This window comes from Peromyscus maniculatus, chromosome 9 (genome assembly GCF_049852395.1).
Source record: "Peromyscus maniculatus bairdii isolate BWxNUB_F1_BW_parent chromosome 9, HU_Pman_BW_mat_3.1, whole genome shotgun sequence".
Lineage (NCBI taxonomy): Eukaryota > Metazoa > Chordata > Mammalia > Rodentia > Cricetidae > Peromyscus > Peromyscus maniculatus.
This window is the reverse complement of record NC_134860.1, coordinates 71,126,791-71,154,346: the sequence shown is the minus strand read 5'-3', so window position 1 is coordinate 71,154,346 and position 27,556 is coordinate 71,126,791. Positions and strand designations below refer to the sequence as shown.

Sequence of the window (27,556 nt, the reverse complement as noted above, 5' to 3'; positions counted from 1 at the left end):
GCGGAAGGACAGCCTCTATAGGAGCCCAGGCTTTTGTTGTTGCTGTTGGAGTTAGAGGGAAGTGGGCCCTTTTGACCTGACCAATAAAGGTTGCCCGATTGTTGTCCTAGTCACATACATTGGAAAACAGGACAGGCACCTAAAAGATCTTTCCTGTTGGGCTCAGGGCATTGCTCAGTGACCCCAGCACTACAAAATAACAAAGAAATAAAAAATACCTTTTCTTCTTATGCTTTCTTCATGTAGTCACTGATTCTGTTTATTCATACGTGAAGGCAAAGTACTAATATACACCAAATAAATCTAAAACAATCATGATAGTAGGTAAAAAGCAAGGCCTACTCTCTGTGCGGCCGTAGGAAGCCGATTTTAAATATAGAGACACAAACATGCTAAAAGGAGGAGGTGAATTTAGAAGCCTGAAGGAAATTAAGGATTACTAAGGATGATTCCCCTATGTGTAGAGAGGTCAGAGATCAAGTGATTGATAGCATAGCTACCCTAACAGTACCGACGACGGAATCAGAGCTGCTCAGTGGTGGAGGGAATGAGTGTTCTCGCTCATGTTGGGATGTGTTACAGTTGAGACATACGTGATCTATTCACATGGGCATCTTTAGGGTCCAGTTGGAAATGGGGACCTGCAGTCAAAGAATGCTTTAGTACTGAATGTATGTTTGGAGGTGTGTAGATGCAGTTAAAGCCATGACAGTAGCTCTCGCAGCATAGAGAGTGGCAGAGTAGCCAGAGGAATGTCACTGTTAAAGGGCCAAAGAAATACACGGGAAAGAACTAGCAGAAAGGCCAAGGCCAGAAGTCTTCTATTGTCTATCCTAGTTTCCTCTTGTGAGGCAAAGCAGTGGCTTAGGATAGCACAAAAACACTTCCTGTAATGTGGGTCCACTAATACTCCTCATAGCACCCAGCAAACAATAGCAGCTCCTGCTGTGGCTTCCCGCCTTGCTAGTTTTTCTACCAGCACTGCAGGCTTCTCTCCCGCTTGGGCAGTCAGAATCTCTTTCAGGAGCACTGTGTCTGAAGAGTCTGGCCATCCTCTAATCTCAGGAGAAGTTTGTGCTTGCTTTAGAAACAGGTGCTAATTATGGGAGGTCATTTAGAATACACTTACAGCTTCCACTTTTCTGACAGAATTGTTTATTTGATGAGATTCACACTAATCTTCCTGACAGTGAGAATCAGGCTTCCCTCACAGGATTAGGTACCAAAGCAGCAAGCGTGTGGAGAACAGTTAGCTGACAGTTAGTTTGAGCAGATAGGTCATGTCGGGAGGCAGCTTGCCTGAGTCCTGGGAAAGCTGCGCCCTGAGTGCTGCCAGGTGGCAACGGTGCTGCAGAGTTTTACTTTCAGAAGTTAAGTATGCCATTGCATCTTTCCCTCATAGTGGTTTTAAAAATCAGATTTTAGCTGTATTAGCTGTTGATTAAGGTATTAGTTGTTTATTGGCAATTAAAACGATAATGTTTATTATCGTATGAATTGCTGAAGGTCAGGAAGCACCTTAGAGGTGTGGTTTTGGCTTGTATTTTCTCATGAGAGATCTTGAAGTTGTCAGCCAGGTTTACAGTCAGCTCAAGGCTTTACTGATTGACTTCAAGATTTACTCCCACGGCTGTTGGCATTGGCTGATAGCCAGAAGCTTTGCCCCATGGACCTCTCCATAGCTGCTTGTTATATAGCAGCTGGTTCCCCCATCCCAGAAGCAAGATATCCTAAGACGGCAACTGCCAGTCTTTAATAAGCTAACCTCAGAGGTCTCTTGCTGTCACTTTTGACATATCCCTTGGTCACACAGACTAATCCTAGCACAGTTTAGGGGTGAGTGATCGGTATAATACACAGCATGTAAAGAATCACTGTTAGAAGTTATTGGATAATCCTGGATGCTAGCTGTGAAAGTTGCATGCTGTGTCTGCTAGAATGCAAATTCAGTCATCAGTTTTCTTATTTGTGCCTTTCTGTATTTAACTTACTCTACAATGTGGCCATATTACTTGCTAATGTTACTGATATAAAATTTTTGCTAATGCAAAAACATAACTGAATGTTCATTATATATCAGATCCTGGGATTTTACTTTGAAGATTCTTTCAAAGTCTTATGTAGAACTTGTTAATCTCCTCCTTAGAGATCCTTAAGTGTCTTGTTTCCTTGTTATGCAATCTGTGTTTTAGTTTTGTGGAACTAATGATTTCTTTCTTAAGGACTTATGTGCCAGGTGCCATTCTAAGCACTTTAAATGTATCATCTTGTTTGTTATAGCCTTGCTATAGTTGACTGTACTTCATCACCAAAGGTTCATATGCTAGAATCTTGCTTCTCAGTGTGCTGATGTAGTTGACCTTTTAGCTAGAAGCTTGTTACAAGAGAGCCAGGTCCCTCTTAGTGCTCTAGCTTCCTGTCTTACTCTCTCTCTCTCACATGACTCCCTAACCAGGGTGTGATACAGGCAGGGAGGGTCTCATCAGAGCCTGCACCATGATGTTACATAGTCAGGCTCCAGAACTTCGAGCTAAATGAATCTCTTTGTAAATTACCTAGCCTTAGGGGATTTCCTCTTAAAATGGAAAATGGACCTATTTTTCTTATTAATGAAGTACATGAAGTTTCTCTTGGGTCATAATTCCTCTTCTGTCTCTGAGCCCTATTCCTCACGTTTTACTTAAAATAATTACTCTTTCTTGGGGATTTGCCTCAGGCATAAATTCTAAGTTGTTTTCCCTAACACACCTGATTTGAGGTAGGTGTTCCTCCTTTGATATCCGTATACCTTGTACATTTTAATATTGTGGAAGGAACTACTCTGTGTTGATATTTTTATTTATCAGTCTCTTATTTATTAGAGTATAAACTGTAACTTAAAAGGTTAAAACAAAACAAAAAATGAGAGACTCTAGAGTCAAATAGCTTTAGACCAAATTCTGTTTCTATCACTTACTGTGCCTAGCAGTTTACTCTTAGCTGCTTTTCATATTTTGTAACAGAGCAGTAAAAGAAGTATCTTCTTTTAGAGTGTAAATAAAAGGTTGTAAGTAAAATAGTTGGTGCTTTACTATAGCATTAGGGCAGCATTACTGATGGTTTATTATGTGCCACTTTCTTTTTTTTTTTTTTTTTTTTGGTTTTTCGAGACAGGGTTTCTCTGTGTAGCTTTGCGCCTTTCCTGGGACTCACTTGGTAGCCCAGGCTGGCCTCGAACTCACAGAGATCCGCCTGGCTCTGCCTCCCAAGTGCTGGGATTAAAGGCGTGCGCCACCACTGCCCGGCATATGTGCCACTTTCTATTGGAGAAATTATTTTGGCTGGAATGGCTACCCATTACAACTTTCTGTTGATTTTCTGTCTCTGACAAAATACCAGAACAAATCAACTTAAAAGGAGTAAGGTTTATTTTTGGCTCATGGTTTCAAAGGTTGCATCTCCATTGTTTTGAGTCTTGTAGCTGGACAGAATATCGAGGCCAATAATGCATAGTACAGGAAGCTTCATATATTATGCTGACCGGGAAGCAGAGAGAAGAAGGGGTGAGGATTGCAATATCCCCTTCAATACCATACCTTTAATGACCTTACTTCCTCCTACTAGGCTATACCTTCTGAAAGTTTTACCACCTCAATAGCGCCATAGGCTGGAGACCAAGCTTTGAACATAAGCATTTAGGATACGATCCTGATCCAAATGTAACGGTACCAAGGCTTTTGTTTAGATTATTAATAACTCTAAGTAGTAAGGCCTACCATTGATGTGCTATTTGTCTTGGTACCCTCAGATGAATGATTGATGAAATTTTGAGACATGGAACTGCAGGTAAGGACAGATAACAGGGTAGAAGCATAGTTTAAAAAGCATGACAACAGGGCCAGAGAGATGACTCAGAGGTTAAGAGCACTCACTGGCTGCTCTTCTAGAGGTCCTGAGTTCAATTCCCAGCAACCATGTGGTGGCTCACAACCATCTCTACTGAGATCTGGTACCCTCCTTTGGCGTGCAGGCAGAACACTGTATATGTCATAAATAAATAAATCTTTAAGAAAAAAAAAATAAAAAGCCAGGTATGGTGGTGCACACCTTTAATTTTAGTACTCAGGAGCCCAAGGCAGGTGGATCTCTGTGAGTTCAAGGCTAACATGGTCTACAAAGACAGCCAGGGCTGTTACACAGAGAAACCCTGTCTCAAAAACAACAACAAAAGAAAATGAAGAAATAAACAAAACATAACAACAGGCAAAGGAAGAACAGAAAGATGAACAAAGGAGCATAGCTGTGTCCTAGTATAGTCAGAAACAGCACAGGTTCTGGGAGCAGGTAGCCTTGGGCTTGAGCCCCGCTGCACCATGCACTAGTCATATGGACATGTATGATAATTTCATGCCTCTGATTCTTTATCTGTAAAATGCAAAGAGTAATAGTGTCTACTTTGTAAACATATAAGGACTGAATGAAGGAATGTATGTAAAAAAGCATAAAGTCTCACTTATAGTAGATGCTCAGTAAGTATTAACTAGTATTCTTATTAAACAAGGGAGAATCATGAAGGTAGACTTTTAGTTGTGAAGTAAATAAGCAAAGTATGTAGTAATGTCTTTGTGTTATTAATAATAGTTATCAAACTTAGAGATGATAGAAAGACCACTTGCTTGTCTTCTTTACAGTGTATAATTCTCAATGGCCAACAAGAAATTTTTATCTAGAAAGTTTAATGTATAATTAAAATGAGTTCTCATAAATTCATGTGAATGTGATTTTTTTTAGCATTTTGCTTTCTTGCCCCTATTGCTTTAGTCAAAGGAGAACGAAAATTCTTCTTCTAGCAGTTGGCCATTAGGATTTAGGAACTTTGTGATGTCACAGTAGAAACTGCATTTGAAACACTTCAGACTTGGCTTGGGTAACTAGTTTATTTTTATAGTTATTTATTTATAGTTACTGTTTTAGAAAATAAAATTGAGGGAAAGTTTGAAAGTTCTTTGGAAATATAAGACGACAGAAAATTGAGCTGTTACAATAATATTGCTATTTAAGAAAAGATAGTTACTTTTTCAGGAACTTACATCACAATAGAAAAATACAGTTCGTAGTTCCTGAAGAGATGGAAGATGTATGTGCACACATGCACACATGTGCTGTATCTTTGTGTGTCCATTTCTCCTCTGTATGGCAGGTGGCAGAGGTTGGATGTGATGGAGATGGAAAAGAGGATAAGAGTTGTGCTTCTCTTGTGTTGTGTGTTGATCTGGGTGATGAATCCAGGTCCATGCACATGGAAAGCAAGTAGCCTACAATGGAACTATATTCTATTGCTGTTCAGGTGCTTTTCTTAATGAGTTCAGTTTCAGAGAAAATACAAGGCTTCTAAAACCCTGTAAACTCTGGATATCTTGAAGGTGATGCATCAAAAACCAAGGCCAGTGAAGTGCTTCAAGTGTTATGTGGGTGCTGTTTGGTTTCGCAGGCTGGGCAATTGCATTTCATTGAGTCACAACTCTAGTCTGTAAAGTTTTGAAGTTTCACTTATTTACTAAGATTGGTCTTACTTCACCATATAGCCTAGGCTGACCTGGAACTAACTTAACCCAGACTAGTTCAAATTCTGTCCTTCTGCCTCAGCCTCCTGGGTGCTTGGGTTATTGTTTTTAAAGAATACTGTACTAAAAGTAAATTAAAAAAAAAAAAACTGCCTGTAAGAGTAGGTTGGGCCTGACGTAGCATTTGACATTGGAGGATAATCTATACACATGGGGAACTTAGAGTTCCATAGGCAAAGCCTGGTGATTTTGATTTTCTGGCACAGAGATCCCAGTTAGGAGGCAGGGATTATTTGAGGAAGTTTCTCTAATTGTGGTCATTCAATCATAGGATGTTTGTCTTTAACCGACTTGTAAACTTTAGTCATAACATTATTAATAGACAGTTTATGTCTCCTCATTTCAGCAGTGCAAGCACATTTATTCCTGACTTTTGAACTGCCCTTCTTATGCTTCCTCATTCACATATAACTTTCTCTTCCTTTTTTTCAAAACTTGGCAAAGCATCCTGTATTTTCATCACATTCTAACTTCTTTTCAAGACTGTTGATGCTTTGTTCCCCTTTTAATGTCTGTTTCTCACATTGTGTCAGTTCCCCTTCAAGGATGTATTCCCCCTGCACTGTAAAGTTGTACTTATTGTACAGATGTTTGCTGTTATTTTATAACCCTTTCTGAATTTGTAATCACAAAGTTACTTTCTTACTTGATCACTTTCTGTTTCTTCCCACTAGACTACACACGAATTGAATAGGAAGCATGTCAGCTTGTTGGCCACTGTCCTCAGGGCTTTTTACACTTGCCTGCTGTTTGTTCAGAGACTGATGGTTTACACTTTAAAGTAATTTCTTTTCATTCTAGGTTGTACAGAATACTCCGTTGTGTTCCTCTGTGCTTTACTCTCATATTTTTGGTTGTGAGCCTAGCCTTTAACGACTGAGCCATCTCTCCAGCCCTGTGCTTTACTCTCTAAAGAAAATATTTGCAAAAGCACTCTGAGGCAGTTGACATGCTTATACTTTGTGATATGATGCATATTTTTATATGACTAGTATTGTGGGGAGAATTATAAAAAAAGGAGTGGTTTTTTATTTATTGGTTTGTTTGTTTGAGGTAGTGTTTTACTGTGTTGCTTAGCCATCCTGGAACTGTGGTCCATGGTCTGTGGTCCAGGCTGGTATAAAACTCACAAAGATTCATCTGCCTCTGCTGTGATTAAAGGTGCACATCATCACGCCTGACTTAAAATTGTGTTTAAGGGATTTAGAAGAGTATATAACTAAGAAACTTCCATTTTAACCTTATTCTAACTTTGAGGTAGAATTAATCTCAAGGAATTTGATTTCATGAGAACTTGAATCTCACTCCATTCATTTACTCAGTAAATGCTTATTCAGCCCCTAATGTTTACAAAGCAGTTTTAAACATTAGAAATAACTGTTGTGAATAACAGACAAAATCCACTTCCTGGATCTTGCATTATAGTAGAGATAGCTACTAAGCAAGTAAACAAACGTAGTAACAAGTAATGACCAATGCTGTGAGAATAGAGAGAGCAGTTACAGGTAAGAAACAGTGGGAGTTACAACCCCCCTGACAAGATGTTTGGGAAGTACTGTTTGAGGAGATGTGACTATGGTGTGGGTTGACTTGGACTGCTCTGGTCAAAGAATATTCAAGACAGGGAAGGAGCAAGCATGGAAAGGCAGGAGAAGGAGGTTGTGTGATTTTTTTGTTATTTCGTGGTAGAGAATGATTAGTTCACACTGCATAAACATAGTGAAAATGCTGAGTGACAAATCAATACTTCTGGACAAAATACACATGTGTACTGGGTGGATGGATGGCTTATTAGGCATATGTTTGCATTTGAAAAGATATACTGTCCTTTGTAAATGGCATTTATAATTATAAATAAAGACTATAACCATAATATCATCAAATATTTATATGACACTTTGTTAAACCTTAGTCCAAATTGTTAGCATTGTATCATATGAATTCACAATACTTTAATTTAGATACTCTTACCTGAATATCTCTACTTTACAATTAAGAAAAATGAACCCTGCTGGGTATGGTGGTGCATGTCATTAATCCCAGAACTCAGGAGGCAGAGAGAGGGGATGTCTGAGTTGGAGGCCTACTTGGTCTAACTAGCAAGTTCCAGGCCAGGCAAGGCTGCATAGTGAGTGTCTCACAAACAAACCAGAATTGGAGAGATGGCTCTGCCATTAAGAGAATTTGTTGTTCTTGCAGAGGACCTGGGTTTCATTTTTCAACACTTATAGGTAACAACCCTCTCTAACTCTACTTCTAGATGGTCCAAGTACTGTCTTCTAGCCTATACAAAGTATTATGTACATGTGATATATAGGTATACATGTCGGCAAAAATACCCATACACATAAATTTTATAAAGCTTTTAAACAATAAAAAACCCTAATTCTTTATGTATTTTGAGATGAGGTGAATGAAATTAAGATGGATAAGAAGAACATACTGTTTGGGACTATATTACTTAGACTTGAGTAACTTCTATTCAAAAGGAATATTGATTGGCTAACTTAATTTATTGGGTTTTCTTTCCTTTTACATTTGTTCTTTCCTGAAGTGTTTCTTGTTTGGTTTGCTTTGGTACTTTCATAGTAGAAACTTGCCTGAAATACTTGGTTGGCATTCATGTGTAAGTGTAAATCTCTGAAAGTTAGCTGGAGGCTGTGTTGACCCGGGAAGGGATTTTGACTGTGTAGTGACTTGCATGGATATAATTTTCTTGTAAAGCCTTTGGTTTGCTAATATCTGTAGTTCTTTTCTCTTAGAGTCAACATTTACTTAGCTTGATAATTATGTTTTCATGCCTGGAGGTTATGATCATAGTTTCAAACATCCAAGGCTGTGGAGACAGGAAGCAGTATGGAATATGTAAAATTTGTGATCAAAACCTTTCATTAATGCTACTTTCTTTAGTATAGTAGTTCCTTTTTAGATTCTGTCTGGAGACTTCAGGACAAGCAGTCTTGTTTTATGATCAACAAATCTCAATTTTTTTCACCACTGTAGAAGAGGAGGCAAATGTCTTGTTGTTTAGTTTACCCTTAGGTGCAGTTCTGCCAATTTTCCTGTTGCTAATTCCCCTTTTGCCTCACTGTCCAAGCCATCTGGTATCATGGCTTCCAGACCTTCTAGAGGTTTAAAAAGTTCATGTGGGGGACTAGAAAGATGTCTGTGGTTCAGTGCACTCCTGTTCATCAAGAGGATCTAAGTTTGATTCCCAGCCAGGAGGGTCAAGGTCATGATGGAGGAACCCACAGAGACAGCTGACCTGAGCTCATGGGAGCACATGGATTCTGGACCAACAGTTAATGAGCCTGCATGGGACCAACCTGGGGCGTGTGTGTGTGTGTGTGTGTGTGTGTGTGTGTGTGTGTGTGTGTGTGTGTGTATGTGTGTGTGTGTGTGTGTGTGTGTGTGTGTGTGTGATGGTTGTAGGATTTTTTAAAACCGTAGTCTAAGATTTCCAGTTTATTAACAAAAATTATTTTTAAGTCCCCTGTTATCTTTTGTATCTTTCATATGATGTTCCACTCTTAGTTTCTAGCACTAATTAGCTCTTCCTTCTCTTTTTATCAACTTTACTGGAGGTCTGTTTGTTATTTTAAATAATAGTTGTTATCTTTGTTGATAGAATATATTTTATCTTTGTTTTCAGTTTTATTAAGTTCTGTTCATAGACTTATTATTTTCTTCTCTACATACTTTGAATATTTTGTGCGTTTTTTTGCCTAAATTCTCCCCTCTTTCCTAGTAAGTTTACACATCACTAGCTTAACCTCTGAAATTTGAAGTGCTTCAAAATCCAAAGCCTTTTTTGGGGTTGGAGTCAGGCTAAGAAATCATTCTACCTTCTGGTCTGTTTTCCAGCTTCAAATCCAAAACTTGTTATATCCTAATATGATGCTACTTCATATGATGATCATAATCAGAAAGTGAAGCTGAGTGTTGATAAAATTACCTCAGACCACATGTATAAGGGATATTTGAAACATGAGTGGATCCTGTACTTAAACTTTTATTTCATCCCTAATACATCTCATTATATGTAAGTGAATATTCAAAAAAAACCAAAAGCTAAGACCATGTATTCAATGTTGTAGGAATATTTAAGGTCATACATTTTTCTATTTTTGTGTGTGCATGCACACAATATCAAAATTGGCAAGCAAGAATTTCAAAATGGAGTAATGGATCTCATTCTGCCTAAAGTTAATAGTGCTTAATCATGTCAAATAACTGCTTTTGATATATACTCGGAACAAACATGCTTGCTGATGTTGTTATAATTCTGTTTTCTTTCATCCAGGACTCACCTTTATTTGATCTCATTAAGCAGTCCAAAGATGGAGAAGGACCTGATCACCTTGAGTCTGCTTGTCCTCTTAGCCTTCCTCTCCAGAATAACCACACTGCAGCAGATATGTAAGTAGAAATGCCATGTGTTATCCATTCAAACTATAAAGATACTCTGACCATAAGGGAAATGCAGAACATTATATAGAAACTGTAGGACTGGAGTTTTACATAAGACATTGTTTTTTCTTTAAGAGGAATGTAAGATGCATGACTTAAATAAGGTCCTATAAAGAATTACAAAGCCGCTGAATCACATGGAGTTGGGGTAACAGGGAATTTTTCAGGACAGAGATGGTGCCATTTTAGATAGGCCTTAATGATCAGACAGGATTTCAACATGAAAATTGGAAAAGCAAGAGGAAATGTCCCACAAGCCAAAACTGGCTTGTATATGTAACAGCCAGAAAGCAGGGACCATTTTTTCCGAGAGCATATATCAGACCCTTTGGGGTGAGATATAGCACAAGTGTACGGAGTAGTGTAGAATATTCCACATCATTGGTGTGTACTGGTGAGAATAAGAGAAGAAACAGCGTTGATTGAGGGTACCCTATATTTTGTGCATTTGCATAAGTACTTCAGATTCATATTTTTCATTAAATATTCTTACCAGCCCTACAAGTTAGGAGATACTGCATCAGCAACACTTATCTGTAAAATGGGAAAGACATAAATAAGGTAACTTAAGATAGACAGAAATGAACCCAAGTAGTCTACCAACACCCATGCTTTTTTAATCCTTCCAGCTACTGCCTTTCATAGAAATGTGCTTAACATTTCTGCCTGATTCTGTAGAAATATAGCATTCCATGATTAACACAGGGACCATTTTCCTGAGATACCATTTCTGTAGCTGGAGAGTTTTCTCTCCGGGTACCGCCAAGCCCAGGCAGTCCGACAGCCCACTTATAAAAGAAACACACAGACGCTTATTTAAACTGTTTGGCCTAATGGCTCAGGCTTCTAGCTATCTAGTTCTTATATCTTAAATTAATCCATTTCTATAAATCTATACCTTGCCACGTGGCTCGTGGCTTACCAGCATCTTCACATGCTGCTTGTCATGGAGGAGGCTGGCAGTGTCTCCCTCTGCCTTCCTGTTCTCTCAGTTCTCCTCTCTGTTAGTCCTGCCTATACTTCCTGCCTGGCTACTGGCCAGTCAGTGTTTTATTTATTGACCAATCAGAGCAACACATTTGACATACAGACCATCCCACAGCACATTTCCATGGTAACTTCTATCTAAAGTATTTCTAGATCACCGAGACTCTGTATTTATGTATGAGTTTGTTTGCTCGGTAATATTTTCATACAAGTCAGCTTTATATTTTCCTTTAAGTCAGTAAATGATTATCTGTTAAGTGCTAGGTTAACAGTGTCAGTTACTGGTAAGATTAGATAGCCTGGTTCTTCTCCCTTATAGTACTTTGTATGTTGGAGGAAGGAAGCAGTGAACAAATAAATTACCATTAGTTGATTTTAGTCTTGGTGCTGTAAGTAAAACCAATGGAGTGACAGGAGGGTGAGACAGAGAAAGTGATAGAGCATTTAGAGGCTTCCCTTTTCTGATGAAGTGATATTTTGACTAGAGACCTGAAAGGCAACTGGATGCTGACCAGGGGAAATGCTGTTTGGGGAAACTGACTAAATTGGAGACTAGAAAGAAATCTAGGGTGGATGGGTCATAGTAACAGTAGTAGAGGTGAGGTTGAAGGGGTGCAGATTCTCTAAGTTCCTATAAGCTGTAAGAAGTTTAGATTTTTATAAGGTAGTGAGAAACCATTCAAACACAGGAGCAACTATGTATAATTTGTATTAAAAGACTATTCTGACTGCTATTTGAAGTACAGTTGGACTTGAGGGCTAGAGAGCATCAAGACAAGAAAATGGAGAAAAAAGTTTGAAGACTTTGAACATCTTAAATGAGGGTTGTGGGTGACTTGGTCTGTCATAAACATTAAAGATAGAAATGAAAGGTCTGGAATTTATTTTGCAATAGAAATAACAGGTTTTACATTGATTTGGTTTAGAGCATATTTGAGGAACTAGACAGATGGAGAAATTTTTAAATTTCATTCCTAGGCCTTTTACTTTAAAGCACTAGATGCTATGAAGTGACATTTGTTTGGGATGGAAAAACTTGGTGAGGGAATCCAGAGTTCGCTTTGGCCTTTGAAGGTCCGAGAGTCTGTTCATGTCATAACTGAATAGCTGCATCTGGAACTCCAGAGAGACCTGTTAGTGTGCAAGTTAAGTCATTTTATAGCTGTCAGTTATGTAAACTAAAGGAAAGTCTGGGAGATTGAAGTTTGGAAAGGTAGCACATTTTTCCTGTTAAGCTAGCTTTCCCAGCTTGTATTTAAATAACTGACTCATTGAATTTGGTATACAGTATTATATCAAATAGGTAAAATGTGTCTGAGTACATGTATATAATCAAACACAACTCGTGTGTGTGTGTGTGTGTGTGTGTGTGTGTGTGTGTGTGTGTGTGTGTGTGTAAAATGAAGACTTATCCTTTGTATATATCTAGGTATCTTTCTCCTATAAGATCCCCAAAGAAAAGAAGTTCAACTACACGTGTAAATTCTGCTACAAATACAGAGACACAAGCAGCCTCAGCCTTCCATTCTCAGAAGCCATTGAAATCTACCTCCCTTTCCCTGTTTTACAAAAAAGGTCAGTAGAAGTTTACTTTCAAAAGCACAGACTCTGGAACCAGGCTTACTAGGTTGAGTCATAGCTGCAGTACTTATGATATGTGACCCTGAGCACATCACCTAACATCTCTATGCCTCAATTTCTTTGCTTATAATATGAAAAAAGTAATAATCATCTGTCCTACAAGGATATTGCCTTATAGGAATCAGAGGATAATTAGTACATATAAAATGCTGTCAGTAGGCCCTGGCATACAGTATGCACTCAGAAAATGCTGTGTTAGTGTTGTTTCTGTTGTACGTCTTCAAATTAGTGTTTGCAAATACACTAATATTATTTTTCTTTTCACGTGTTTATCCAGAGTTGAGATAATACAGACATATTTCTTGGATATTCAGGACATTTAAGAAATCTGCTAATCAGATTACACAGCATTCTCTAGTTGTATGCAGATGTAATAGAATAGCGAGGTCCACCCTACAAATCTGTAGTGTGTAGCCAGCAGTTTCTCGGTCCTGCCCAGCCCCGCTGTCCTGCAGCCACTTATAAAATAATCACTCAGAGGCTTATATTAATTACCAACTGTATGGCCTATGGCTTCAGCTTTTTGTTAGCTAGCTCTTTCATCTTAAATTAATCCGTTCCTATTAATCTATATGTTACCATGTGGCTGTGGCATTACCAGTCTGCTGGCATCTTGTTGCTCCTTTGACAGTGGACTGGTGTCTCCTTGACTCTGCCCTTCCTTTCTCATTATCGCTTTTGGATTTTTCTGCCTGGCTCCATCCTGCCCTGCCATAGGCCAGTGCAGCTTTATTTACTCTCCAATGAGAGCCACACATATTTATAGCATATAGAAAGACATCCCATAGCATTTCCCCTTTTCTGTATAATCAAAAAGGAAGGTTTTAACTTTAACATAGTAAAATTATATATAGCAAAGCAGTTATCAAGCAAGAATTACAGTTACAATATCTAGTCTATTTGTATTTGGCAAAATTAAAGAAAATAGTCTATCCTATTTTTGTGAGTCTAAAGTTTTATATCTAAGTTATCTTTTATCATGATTAAGGAAAACTATAATTATAACTATCTAGTCTTTAACTCCATCCCAGAAGGATATAATATTACCTGAGTAAACAGGAAGTACATGGCAAGCAGCTTCCATAATTTTAGAAATTACAGAGACATCTGGCTGCCTGGACAGAGTCTTTTCTGTAGTTTTTCTGTAGCATTGAGGCATCTATTTTTAGCCTATAGGCCTAGAGTCTCTGGCATGGCTTTCAGTGAAGCAGGAAATTTTAAGGACTGTTTTGCCCCTTCTAGCAAAGTTCACCAGTCATTTCTCTCCATGTCCTGTAGAATGTCTGTCAGTCTCTTCTGCAAAGCAGGAACCTGAAGGACCATCTCAGTGGTCATCTTTCTGTGGTTCCTGCATGTGTAGTTTATACAGCATCCTATCACGCAGTTGAGGCAAGGGCTTTTTTTTTTTGCCTAGTGGCTAACTTTTGTCATAAAGAAAGCAAACTCCATAATGAGTTTATTCGATGCCCATCATCCCCTTTGAAGTAATTGGTGCTGCAAAAGCAGATGTGTCTCATTGTCCAGAAAAGTCTAGGTTTTGAAAACATTTTAAATGCCATATTCTGTAGGTCTTTGAAGTGTTTGAAGATTATCTACCTAACTGAAATATATATATATGTATACCTAGAAAACTTGACATACAATAAAGTTTCAGACCTTTGGGGATAAATTGTTAGCTTTGAAAAGTTTTGTTTACCCTATGCAAGATTGTAAAGGAACATTTTGAACCATGGGTCTTTATATGTAAAGTAAATGGATAAAAATACAAATTTATTTTCTCTGAAGTCATATTTGTAGTGGTACCCTTAAACTAAACTTCTTCCTGTCATGGTCATATTGCACTGATAGAGTTTACAGTTTTCATGAGTACGCTCCATTGGTATTTATAGAGAAATGTATGGGATCTTTTTCTTTTAAGGTTGGGTAAAAAAGAATAATCACTTGCAATTTCATTATTTTAAAAATAATCTCTAATATTGTTAATGGAAATTTCCAGCAACTATGATGAGTGATTACCAACAGAACCAAAGCAAATCTTACTTGGTTTACCTAATTTCACAATATCATCTGACCTTTCCTCTTTGCCTCAGTTTCATAATGTAATAGCCAATTCAGCAAGTATTATTGAGCCTTGTGTTTGTAACATTGCTAATACTAGGAATCATTTATTCATAATGAAAATAGTCTTAGATGCTAAGTTATTATTAAAATGCTACTTACAATATTATAAAGGGATTTAATGTTTGAAAAAATCCACTCATAATTGAAAATGAACAGTAAACAGACTTCATTCCCCTTATGTCTGCAGTGTACCGTCTAGCATATCTCCGATTAAATACACTATGTGCACGCCTTCTGTCTGAGCATCCAGAACTAGAGCATATTATCTGGACTCTGTTTCAGCACACACTGCAAAATGAGTATGAGCTCATGAAAGACCGGCACTTGGACCAGGTAAGAAAGTCAATCATTTCACTGTCATTTCTTCTACTTACTGTTAACTGTGTGCTGATTTCCATTCAAGACTGGATTCAAGTGAACAGCTACATTAGTTTAGTAATCTATTTCATCACTTGTTGGGTGCCATTTATATTTTTTTCTATAGTTCTTACAAATCAGAGCTTTAGATTTTATATGTATATTTTAATTAAGACACAGACATTATTTATTTAAAAAATTACCAAGTAACCCACTTAGCATAAGCCTTTTCTATATTGTGATAAGCTAGATTTCATTTTAGTGTAGAAATAACATGAGCCAGGAACGAACTGATCTAACCAGGAGTGGTGACATATGCCTGTAATCACAACTATTCTCAAGAGGCTGAGGCTAAAGACTCACAAATTTGAAGACTGCCAGTACTACATGACAAGTTCAAGGGCAGCCTGGGTAACTTACTAAGACCCTGTCCCAAAGTAAAAATAATAAAAAGGCTGGTGATGCAGCTCAGTGGTGAAGCTACTGAGATAACAGAGACAATCAGATTCCAGGAGAATAAGCTTTTTGCTTATTTTTGCTCAGATTTTTATGAGTGATACTTTAAAGGGGAAGAAAAATATCAATTGGCACACTGCATCATAAATGGCATTCTCAGCGTGAGGCTCAGTTGTAAGACACTGAGCAGGACATGGTGAGCAGGAATCCTTGGTAACAGCAGATGTCAGCAAAATGTTGCAGAATGATGAATACTTGAATTAGGGGGAAAAGTTCATACAGATTTTAAAAATTGATATTTAAGGCCACAGAGAATCATTTTCAAATCTTAGTTTTGCATTTAAAATAGTTTTATTGAATGGTACCATGTAGAAAATCTTTTTATCATCGTGATATAGCCAAATGAAAATTCAGCAACGAAACTAATCTAACCTACATTCAGATTGAGTCAGAGCATGGTTCACAGTATTGGGTTTCTGTCACCAGCACGTCTGTACATACCAAATTATTACATGTTACTTCACTGGATAGCTTGAAACTTTTTTATACAACCTTTTTAAAAAAAGTACTCATCATACAGTTGGCCCGTTCTAGCTTCAACACTTTTGATAAACATTAATGAGCTGGAGCTACAGTCAGGGTAACTTAACAAACTGGGTAGTCAGTACTGAATAATTGAGTTAGCTGCTCTCATTTTGTTTTGTAAATACAGATGTTTTAGTTAAACATCTTACATAGACTTCAGGTTAAACTAAGCTCAGAATAGGTGAAAAAAACTTAGAAGAAATTAAACTACCTTCTTTTAAGGCCCAAAGAAAGATATACTAAAGTTCTGAGTGCTCTGTCACACTTCCTTATTAGATTATGATGTGCTCTATGTATGGCATCTGCAAAGTCAAGAACATAGACCTTAAATTCAAAATCATCGTAACTGCATACAAGGATCTTCCTCATGCTGTCCAGGAGGTAGGTAATCTCTCATGGTAAGACTTTAAAAAATAGATCAATGTTCAAAATTGATGTCAGTTGTTAATTAGAGATCATATATTCTGATTTAGTATTATAATGTTGGCTAGTTACTTGCAGCTAAAGTGAAATTAGAAAACTATGACAAACTATGAAGTATAAATCCACACTTGAAGTTCATAAATAATACTATATTTATATATAGTAATAACCAGGATATTTGAAATAAACTTTGTAGTATATTAGTTTTTATTTTTCCATGGAAAAGCCAGTGTAAGTGAATCTTTATAAAGACACAATAGGATTTTCCATTGCAAGCCCATTTGTGTCTCTAGTCTCCTCTCCCACAGAGAGGCCATCATGATGAAACACACTTAGTATGAGACACATTTCACATTTCTATCCTGGAGCACAGCAGGGAATCCTGGATTATTGTCTCATAAGTTGGACATGGTGGCCCAGGCCTACAATTCCTACTTGGAATGCTAAGTGAGAAAGAGATATCATGAGTATGGAGTTACAGATCCTGCTTATAAAAATAAAAAAATGAATAAATAAAGTAAAATGAAGTTGCATAATAAATGTTGATATTAAATGTCTGCTTCTTGCAAGGGAGTAGTGCACACTTCCTAAACCTTTAGACCAGGGGGCTGCTGTAGGCCAGTGAATGTTGTCTGCGTACTGGGGGTTATGGTGTTAACTTTTGCTCAGCATAGCCTATCTATAACTCTTGTGGGATAGCCAGCTTTCCATCTGGCTATCAGGCCCTTTCTCTGGATCACCTTGGTGACATTTCACCTTGAATATATAATCTAAATCTAAAGAAGCCTTTTCAGATTATTGTTTTCTTTATAAAATGTGGTTTTTATAAAACTATGTACAAACTATTTTAAAAGAAAATTTAAAGAGACAAGTTCTTAAATTCATGTAACATGTTTTTATTATTTTTCCTCAGACCTTTAAACGTGTTTTGATCAGAGAAGAGGAGTTTGATTCCATTATAGTATTCTATAACTCAGTTTTCATGCAGAGACTAAAAACAAATATTTTGCAGTATGCCTCCACCAGGGTATGTTGAAAATATCCTTTGATTGGGGAAATCTAATGACAAAGTAATGGATCCCCACCAAAACATTGGCTCAATTACCTTTTTTCCTTTTGTTTTATCTCTAGCCTCCCACCTTGTCACCAATACCTCACATTCCTCGAAGCCCTTACAAGTTTTCTAGTTCACCCTTACGGATTCCTGGAGGTAACATCTATATATCACCCCTAAAGAGTCCTTATAAAATTTCAGAAGGTCTGCCAACACCAACAAAAATGACTCCAAGATCAAGGTTGGTGTTTCCTTTTTAAGGGAATGCTGAAAAAAAAAATACCATTTACATTGATAATTTTGACTGAAGCATAAAAATGCAAAGCTTTCTTTGTTTAGAATGGGCTAGGCTATTGGATATCTAATTTCCTTATGTACCTTAAGTAAACGTATGACAAGAATTTGGGGAGAAAGAAATGCGTTTACCTTGATGGACTTGCCCAGCTGCTGAGGTCCCCTGTGTACATAGTTTAAGAGCCAATGTTATGTGGTCTTCAAAACACTAATAGTTTCTGTGGGTTTTTTGTTTGTTTTGGGGGGTTCAAGATAAGGTTTCCTTGTGTAACAGCCCTGGCTGTCCTGGAACTTGCTCTGTAGACCGGGCAGGCCTACAACTCACAGAGATCCGCCTGCCTCTGCCTCCCACCTGCTGAGATTAAAAGTGTGTGTTGCCACCACCCAGCTAAAACACTAATAGTTTTATAAGCCATTGAAGTAGATCATTTTAGCTTAACAATATTTATTTATTTATTTATTTATTTATTTATTTATTTATTTATTTATTTATTTACTTAGCTACTTAGTTACTTAGTTACTTACTTACTTATTTTAAGCAAGGTCTCAACGATGTAGCCCTTGAGTTGGCCTGGAACTTGCTATGTAGACCAGGCAGGCTACATATTCATAGATCTACTTGCCTCTATTTCTGAGTACTGGGATTAAAGTCGTGTGTCATCATGCCCAGATTCTTTATTCTAAATTTACTGTAAACTCAATGGATCTTAGTATTTTTCTTGGGCTGGCCACATGGACCACCCATAAAAGTACTTGCCACACAAACCTAATGATGAGATCGATTCCTAGATCCATGACAGAAGGAGAGAACCAGCCTCCCAAGATTGTTCTCTGACTTTGACATGCTTGCCCACATTGACACACACACAGAGATCATATACACACACAGTAATAATAATATGTAAATAAATTTTTTAAATGAAGAGTTCTTATTAAGTGTAGATTACTGTCAATTAAAACCCACCTTTCTTAATTCTGTTGGTATATTTCTTACATTACATTGGGAATTTCTTTTTCAGAAGGGCTCTGGCTCAGCAAAATGAACGTGAAGTTGTTTAAAATTCTCAGATGAAAGATTTTGTACAATGACAAATCGTATCTTTGGCTTTGAAGTCCTTCATTTGACTAATTATGTGTTATCATGGGCTATTTGAAATTGGCTTAATGTTTATAGAGTAGGAGGTCAATTAACTAGTATAATTAATGCAGCCTCATCAGAAATTCTCAGTACATGTAGTTTGTACCTGGTGGGCAAGAAAAACAAATGAGAAGAGGGCTCCATTAGCTTTTTAGGAAATACCTGTGTAGTACATTTAATCACATGAGTAATGCACACTTGTGATGAAAACTGCAAACTCTGTAGAAACATATGAAGTGGGAACATAACTGGAAGTATGATGGAAAGCTCCTGTGTGTGTCTGGATCCCTGTTTGTATGTTTCCTTTTTCCTCTTTGAAGCTAGATCTTTCAGTGTGTGCCCAGGATCGCCTCACATTCACAGCGGTCTTACTGCTTCAACCTCCCATGTACTTAAGTTACAGGGGAGCCACCATGCCCAGCACACTTTGGGGCTCATTTTAGGAAAAAGCCACATTGTGAACATCCCAATTGGCAAGTCACTGATGAGGCTTTAGAGAATTGTAGTATTCTGTTCATGCAGCATATTTAGGTATTCTGATTAATCAAATGAACATGGAAGGATGTCCCTTATCAAGGAAATGAATGGCAATAAAATCTACATAGCTACTATTTCCATATGTATATTTTTAAATCTTTATTGGCCTACAAAAAGAAATACTTTTTCATCCTCATTATCAAAAATATAAATTATAACTGAGTCTGGTAACATAGACTTGTGATCTCAGTTGCTTAGGAGGCTGAAGACAGAGTATCACAAGTTCAGGTCTTGCTGAGCAGCTCAGTGAGACCTTGTCAGGAGAATGGTTGGGATGTAGCTTGGTGGTAGAGCACTAGCCTAACATATACAAATGCCCCAATTTCAACCCCTGTAATGAGAAACCAAACCAAACCATAAATGATATATTTGAAATGAAGACAAATAGAATAATAAGGATCTCTGATTATAGAATACATAAAAATACCTTTTACTGCATACCAATATAAATCCTAATTAAAGTCTGGTTATTACTTTATAAACATAAATTTTTAAATTGTATTTATCGAGGGGAGCAGGGCTCGCATGCCATGGCACACGTGATGGTCAGAGGGCTGCTTTGTGGAGTCTGTTCTCTAGTCACCTTTATATGTGAGTTTTGGATGAAACTCAGGTTACCAGATGTGTGGAGCAAGTATCTCTACCTGCTGAGCCATCTCACCAGACCTTCTTAATTTTTAAATTGTTATTGTTGATGTGTTGTTTCATGTTTATTTTATTTACTTGGGGGCCATGCATGTTACTGTGCACGTGTGGGGGGCAGAGCACAACTTGTTGGACTAATTCTCTGCTCTGAGTTTCAGGCACTGAACTCAAGTCATCAGGCCTGGCTACAAGTGCTTTTACCTGCTGAGCCATCTTCCTGGGCTTTTAAATTTTACTTAATGACTTACAAGTTTGTATCAAATGCAACTTAAATTAGAATGAGGTTACATTTGTTGACTTATGAAGAACTAAGATAATCTTAAAACTTTCTAAAAATCCTCTTTAAATGTGGGCCATGGCAGAATTATGCTCTACAAACCTAGAGTTACTGTTGCAAATCTAAGAGGTCTGGAGGTATAGCTCAGTGGGAATGCATGACTAGCATATTTGAAAGCTTTGGGTTTGATCCTCAGCACCACAAACAAACAAACAAACAAACAAACAAACAAAAAACCACCTGACTACTTATGTTTTAATCACACTAGCACTAGTCCAATAATCCCTAATGGATATAAGGTGTCAGTGATTTCAGGGACAGAAAACCTTTGATCTCTGGTGGTTGAGAATGATGTGTCTATGCTCATCTCTGCACATCTGCACAGTTTGTGTCTAGTTTTCACGACTAACTCACATTTTATCTTAACTTGACAGAATCTTGGTCTCAATTGGTGAATCCTTTGGGGTGAGTATTTCTTTCTATGAAAAATGATGTCATAGATTGTTATATAAATTATACTGGGCAATATGATGCAAATATTCTGTGTGCCCCTACATCTTCCTTTATTTGGTGGTTTGTTGTTGGACATCTGCATATGAACATCTGTGATTTATATTGCAGCTATAAAAGAAATGGAAGATTTCCATAATTTGAACTTATAGGTATAATTGTTCAGATGCATCCTCTAGTCATATTATATAAAATTGAGAAAGCCATCTGAATTTATTTTCAAATCAGGTTTAACTTGGAATAATATTCATAATTGGTGACCTTCCAAATTGTTTTCTAAACATTTCTCTGAGATTATGTAATATACATGTAATTAGTCATTTATATACACATATAAAGTGTTTTTATGCTCACAGTACTCCTAAAATGAAACCTCTATTCTCCAACCCTATACATAGCTGGTGTCACCCAGTTCAGTTCAGTTTGACTTGATTACCCAATTGTCTTTGGATCCCACAGGTCCCAGGGTTGAGGTCATTAACTTTTCCCAGATGCCAGTCAAAAGTGGCAAGTTCCTGGGTTACACCAGTTTTCCATCCAAATTGGCTAAAAGTCAGAGGATCCCTGTAACTTCTTTCCTTTCCAGTTTGACCATTTGCTAGAATATTTGCAAATTCTGGAAAATGGTTTACTGACTATTAACAGTTTAATAGAAGATACAGATAAGCACTAGACGAACAGACACACTAGGGTGTTGTCCACTGGGGTCCCTAACCTGTTCCTGTGGAGGTAGCAGGTCAAGAGTTATTCCGATCCTGATGCTGAAGGATTTCATTTTGTACTAATAAATGTCTCCTGACTTTCCCCGCCCTGGAGGTTAGGAACTGTGGTTGAACATTCTCAGCTTCTAACTATGGCTTATCTTTCTGACACTCTGACCCCATGCTGATGCCATCTAGGGGCCCACAAGGGGTCTCTCTATCAGAACAAAAGATGGCCTTATCATCCTTAGCACTCAGGAAGTTCCAAGGGTTTTAGGAGCAGGAAGACAAAGGCCACATGGTACACATGTATGTATATAATCTCATGTAAATGTTTACACAGTGTTTTGAAATTCAGTGACTCACAATTTGAAATGAGGCACTCTGGAATGAAGCACCATCTCCACACATTAGCAGCATGTCTCTAGCGCCTGGTCTCCTGGCACACATACAGTGCTCTAATGCTCACCCAGCCATTGGTTCTCTCCACCTCTTCCCCACTGCCTCCTTCCTTCCTCTCAGTGCTAGTCTTTCTCTGTAAACAAAGGACTGGGACAGTGTGATGGTGCAAAGGGTAAAGGCACTTGCTGCATAAGCCTAGTGACCTGAGTTTGATCCCTAGAACCCACAGAGAAGGTGGAAGGAGAAAACTGACTCCAGAAGTTAGTCCTCTGACCTCGGCATGTGCACCATGGTACATATGCTCACATTCGCACAATCCTGCACACATAATCATAATCATAAAAGTTGTTTTTTAAATAATTGGTTTCATGATGAGCCAAGCACAGTGATAAATATCTGTAATTTTAGCACTTGGGGAACAGGCAGGGGGATTAAGAATTTGTGTCTACTAATAAATGAAAAATCAGTTCTCTCTAATGGAGTCTGTCTGGGGATACAAACCACTTTAAGGGCAGGTCCCATGCCCAGCAGTAGATGATTTACACAAAATGGAAGTTCTTTGTCTCATAAGGTTTTGATAGGGCTTCTTCTTTTTTTCCCCATATTACAGGTGTTTTATGTACATATTACAGCTTTCAGTTTTGTGTTTTTAGGGGAGTCTTATGTGTGCAGTGTGTGTCTCTGCATCTGTATGTGTACCCTGTGTTTCTCCTGTTTGTTTTGTCCTACTCTTAGTTTGTTTTATCTTACTTCATTTATTATTATTATTTAGATGTGTATTTGTTTTCTCACAAGAGACAAAAAGGGGGTGAATTCCAATTGAAGGGAAAATGGGAGAAATCTCGGAGAATTGGGGAGGTGAAACTGATCAGAATATATTGTAGGAACAATATCTGTTTCCAGTGAAAGAAAAAAAATTAAAAAGAGACTGTGGCTAGCCTGGGCTACACAGTGATTTGTAGGCCAGCATAGGATACATAGCAAAAATGTTTTAGGGGAAAATAAGAGAGAGAAAGAGAAAAGGAGGGGAGGAAGAGAAAGAGAGAACCGGTGTGTGCATGTATGAAGGCATACTCTAGAGCAGTGGTTCTCAACCCTCCTAATGCTGCAGCCCTTTAATACAGTTCCTCATGTTGTGCTGACCCCAACCGTAAGGTTATTTTCATTGCTACTTCATAACTGTAATTTTGCTACTGTTATGAATTGTAATGTATATATTTTTAGAGATAGAAATTTGCCCGAAGGGCCACAACCCACAGGTTGAGAACCATTGCTCTAGAGGTAGGCGGAAGTATGCTAAATGAAGTGTAAAAGTCAGTTTTACAAATACTCAGTGCTGTGACGTGATTCAGGATGGGCTACAGCTGCCAAGGTTCACGAAGGCGCTGTGGAGTCGCGTAAGTACAGCTGGAGCTGGGCAGCTGTGTAACAAAGGTCATCAAGCCTTTTGCCTACTGCAACCTGTAAAACAGTGAAGAAAACGTCTGTTTGTCTAGAGATTAATGGGGTGATGGGACTGAGTTTCTGTCATGCTGATATGTACTATAAGTATATTTTCCTCAAATGAAGCTGATCCTGTCTAATGCACCAAAAAGATCACAGTTAACCTCTGTATGAAAATCTGACTTCATTTGTTGACTCAAGTAACATGTAATCTGCATGTCTGAGACAGTTTTGAAAAGGAAGCTAAGAGATGGACTGTTTCCACATACTTATCTACTGGGTGAGATGAGGTAGTGTGCCACACTGCTTACCAAACTCACGTATCATGTTACTTAGACTTAAATTGTGAAGTCTTTGATTATTAAAGTTAAAAACCTGTATGAATTATCAACATTTCAACAAATGCCATTATCAGTGCTGATTTGTGATACATCAACATATGATGTGTCAACACACCCAAGAAATAAATCACAGTTCCTTGTGGCCTTCCTTCTCATTATGTAATACTCTAAATCAATTATTTATATAAAATATAAATAAATTATATATATAAAATTTCCAGAAATCAAACCCAGCTCTGCTGCTTCTGTGAAAGGGCCCTGGTTTCCCGTGGGTGAGTCCCAGCAAGGCCACAGGCTGAGCCAGTGTGTGACTGCACGGGATGACAGAGACTCAGAGCTGCTTGAAGATGGGAGGACTCAGGAGGAATGGATGTTTAGTGAAGGCCGAGCTGGCATGGCTGTTAGTTCTTTAAAATCTCTTGTTTAGTAAGACAGAGAATTAAGATTAAGAGATTACTTCTGCCTGACTTTTGACATACCTCAAAATAACATTTGCAGCTGCTAACTTCAAACTGTTGTTATTTAATGATTTTAACTAAGAGCTCTGTCAATTGTAGACCTCTGAGAAGTTCCAGAAAATAAACCAGATGGTGTGTAACAGTGACCGAGTGCTGAAAAGAAGTGCTGAAGACGGCAACCCTCCGAAACCACTGAAAAAGCTCCGCTTTGACATCGAGGGAGCCGATGAGGCGGACGGGAGGTAGGAGCCATGGAGGTGCTGGAGTCGCGCACTGTCCTGAGTCCCTGGGTCCTTGTCCAGTCAGTGTTCTGTGTTGTGGGAACAGCTAAACAAGAGTAGATGTAGGCCAGGGTGAAGCCCACCTTTAATCTTGGTACATCTCTGCGAGTTCAAGGACAGCCAGAGCTACACAATGAGCACTTGTCTCAAAAAACAAGATAAAAAGCATACTGAGTGGGAGTGGTGAAGGGGGAAGCACTGGAAATCCGATGCCATCTGGAAATTAGTGACGACTCAGTTATTAGAAGTCTGCATGTGCTCTTACATGGCTGTTGATACAAATTTGTTAGTTTTAACACAAAATTTAAAAATTCTTCCTCTTGAAAAATACTAAATATTGTGCTTCATAAGAACAATTAAAAATTTATAGGATCATAAATTTGGGACATCTTTATTTTAGATCACTTGAAAGCTTTTGAAATTAAACCAAAATAATAGCATAAAATGTCATTGAAAGCAGATTTACTAGGAAGTTGTATGTATGCTTTTGAAATACTTTTTTTTTTCCATCTGCAGTAAACATCTCCCAGCAGAATCCAAATTTCAACAGAAACTGGCAGAAATGAGTAAGTATTCACTCCCCGCGATTGCATACAGGGAAGAAGCTGCTGCTTTCATTGAAGAAAACCTTTTCACTCTATGAAGGAATCCACACATTAGTCCTTCAGTGGAAGAGTTATTTATGCTTTTAAAATACAGTTCAAACAGGAGTATGTATTTACCTCTCACATTGGTGGACTAAGTGTGTGCTACCAAGTGAAGGTCGTCAGCACACTTCCCATGAGCCTTTGAATAGTCTTACACTGATGTTGAACTGTGGTTTCAAAATGATTTTATGAGATTTCATGTATACAATGTATTCTGATCATATCCACCCCTCCCAGGCCACTCCACTCAGACTATACTCCCAGCTTCCTCTCCTCTTCCTTTATAATGTCTACCGAGTCAGTCCAGTTTGTGCTGGTGGTGTGCGCACTTTAGGGACGTCCATGGAGCATGGGCAAACTACCCTGGGTTTGTTGAACTCCCTTAATCTGCAAGAATTGAGACAGTTTCAAACAAAGTTTTTCATTAATGGAAATCAGAATTTTGAAAAATTAAGATCAGGTCATTTTCCAAATGTCAGTGTGACAGGAATTTAGAATGGTAGGGTCATGGGTTGTCACTGAGTAGCAGAGTGTTGGCTGCCTAGTGTGCACAGGTCTTGAGTTACGTCCTCAGCACTGCACTAGCAGGCATATGTATACACTCAATAAAGTGAGGTAATCATTTTTGGAATATTAAGACAAATGAAATTTTACCCTAAGCTATTATGAGACTATACAAAACTAAGTAGATGGAAGGCGGTATTTGCTGACTGTTTCTGGTTGGCTTAGGCACATAGCTGTGGTAGTGAGTATGGCTGGTGCAAGATCCAGTAATGGGCAAAGAAAGGGACTTGGAAAGAGTAGAAATATTTAGGAGCTGCTGGGCAGTAGTGCCAGTGAGTATGTTGGGGACTTACAGCCAGGCTTTGGAGATGCCAGCAGCCAAAGAAAGCACACAGAACTGTACTTCTGGCTGATTTTAAAAGCCTTTTTCCTTAAGTGTGTTGTTTGAACCAAGGTTAAATATACCAAGTGTTTGGAATATTAGTTATATCAATTAATACATTTCTATTTTATCTTTTAAATTAGTTAGCGCCCCACCACCACCACCACTACAAGGTACATGGAAAGGACAGGGCGCTTATAACCAAATACAAGCCTTGGAATGCTTGCAAGTATTTTTGGAGCCCACAAGCACACATTACAAGGTGCAGAAAGCTGTTAGATGATGCCTTTTCCTTAGAGAAGAAATCTGGTCTGTAGCTGTAGTCAGTACACTTCCTGGTAACACACAAAGATTCGATTTCCAGTCTCCTCTGGCAGGTGAAGTTCAGGGTGTTTTGCAGCTGGAAAATTAGGGACCAGCTAGGCAGGCGCTCTGCCAGATTCATCCTCAACCCTGTGCTGAACCAGGTGTGGTACTCGCTAATCCCAGCACTTTGGGAGGTAGAGATGGAAAGATCAAAAGTTCAAGGTCATTCTGGGACAATGTGAATATTTGTAGTTTGTTTTTATGCTGGGGATTTAATGGAGAATCTTGCCCAGAGGACTAATTGTAGGTTTTAAATGAGGAATGTCTGCCTGTAAAGTCAAGAATTTGTTTGCTTTTTTAGTTAATTATTTTTATGTATGTATGTATGTATGTATATGGATTTATAGGCAGCTGTAAGCCTCCAGGCATGGGTGCTGGGAATGGTGTGCATAAGTGCAGCATGTGCTTTTAATCATGGAGCCATCTTTCCAGCCCAAACTAAGAGCATAATGACTTTCATGTGTAAAGTCAAAAGTAGTTTTTTTTGTTTCATTTTTAGTAATTTACATGTTTCTGGTTTTAATCATATTATAATTAACAATCATTTTTAAAATGTCCATGCCCAGTTTAAACTGTCTCAAAAAAGGGAAAAAAAAAAAAAAGGTTTTGGGGCCAGGGGAATGGCTACCATTATGGAAATACAACATTCAGTCTGCAGGGCAGGAATTGTGGCCCTAGTAAGTGGCCACACTTGACTTCAGTGTCCTTAGACTAGTAGTTTGCAATGGGGAACATGTAAGAATGTGCATGGTGTATTGGGGTGGGTCACAAAGAAAACGGTACTTTTGAAGTACACATAATATATATATTAATTTTTGAGAATATTGTATGATATGTTTTTATGATTTCACCCTTCTCCAACTCTTCCCAGATTTATTTTATAATTTATACATACGCACATGCAAAGCAGACAGACAGACAGACAGACAGACA

At 38.1% G+C, this 27,556-nt stretch overlaps 1 protein-coding gene across 5 annotated transcripts in view; it reads left to right on the top strand.

Moving 5' to 3' along the window:
* Nucleotides 1-27,556, top strand: part of Rb1 (RB transcriptional corepressor 1) — a 143,094-nt gene that overhangs the window by 109,464 nt on the left and 6,074 nt on the right. Inside the window, exons 18-26 of one of the 5 annotated variants that reach the window (XM_076545358.1) lie at nt 9,907-10,022; nt 12,508-12,635; nt 15,010-15,155; nt 16,497-16,601; nt 17,557-17,670; nt 17,775-17,938; nt 21,023-21,053; nt 24,543-24,685; nt 25,241-25,290. In XM_076545358.1, the coding sequence (XP_076401473.1) occupies nt 9,907-10,022; nt 12,508-12,635; nt 15,010-15,155; nt 16,497-16,601; nt 17,557-17,670; nt 17,775-17,938; nt 21,023-21,053; nt 24,543-24,685; nt 25,241-25,290 (997 nt within the window). Of the gene's footprint in view, nt 1-9,906; nt 10,023-12,489; nt 12,636-15,009; nt 15,156-16,496; nt 16,602-17,556; nt 17,671-17,774; nt 17,939-21,022; nt 21,054-24,542; nt 24,686-25,240; nt 25,295-27,556 lie in introns of those variants that run through there. The other 4 variants (XM_076545360.1, XM_076545357.1, XR_013042521.1 and 1 more) reach the window with 4 other exon arrangements.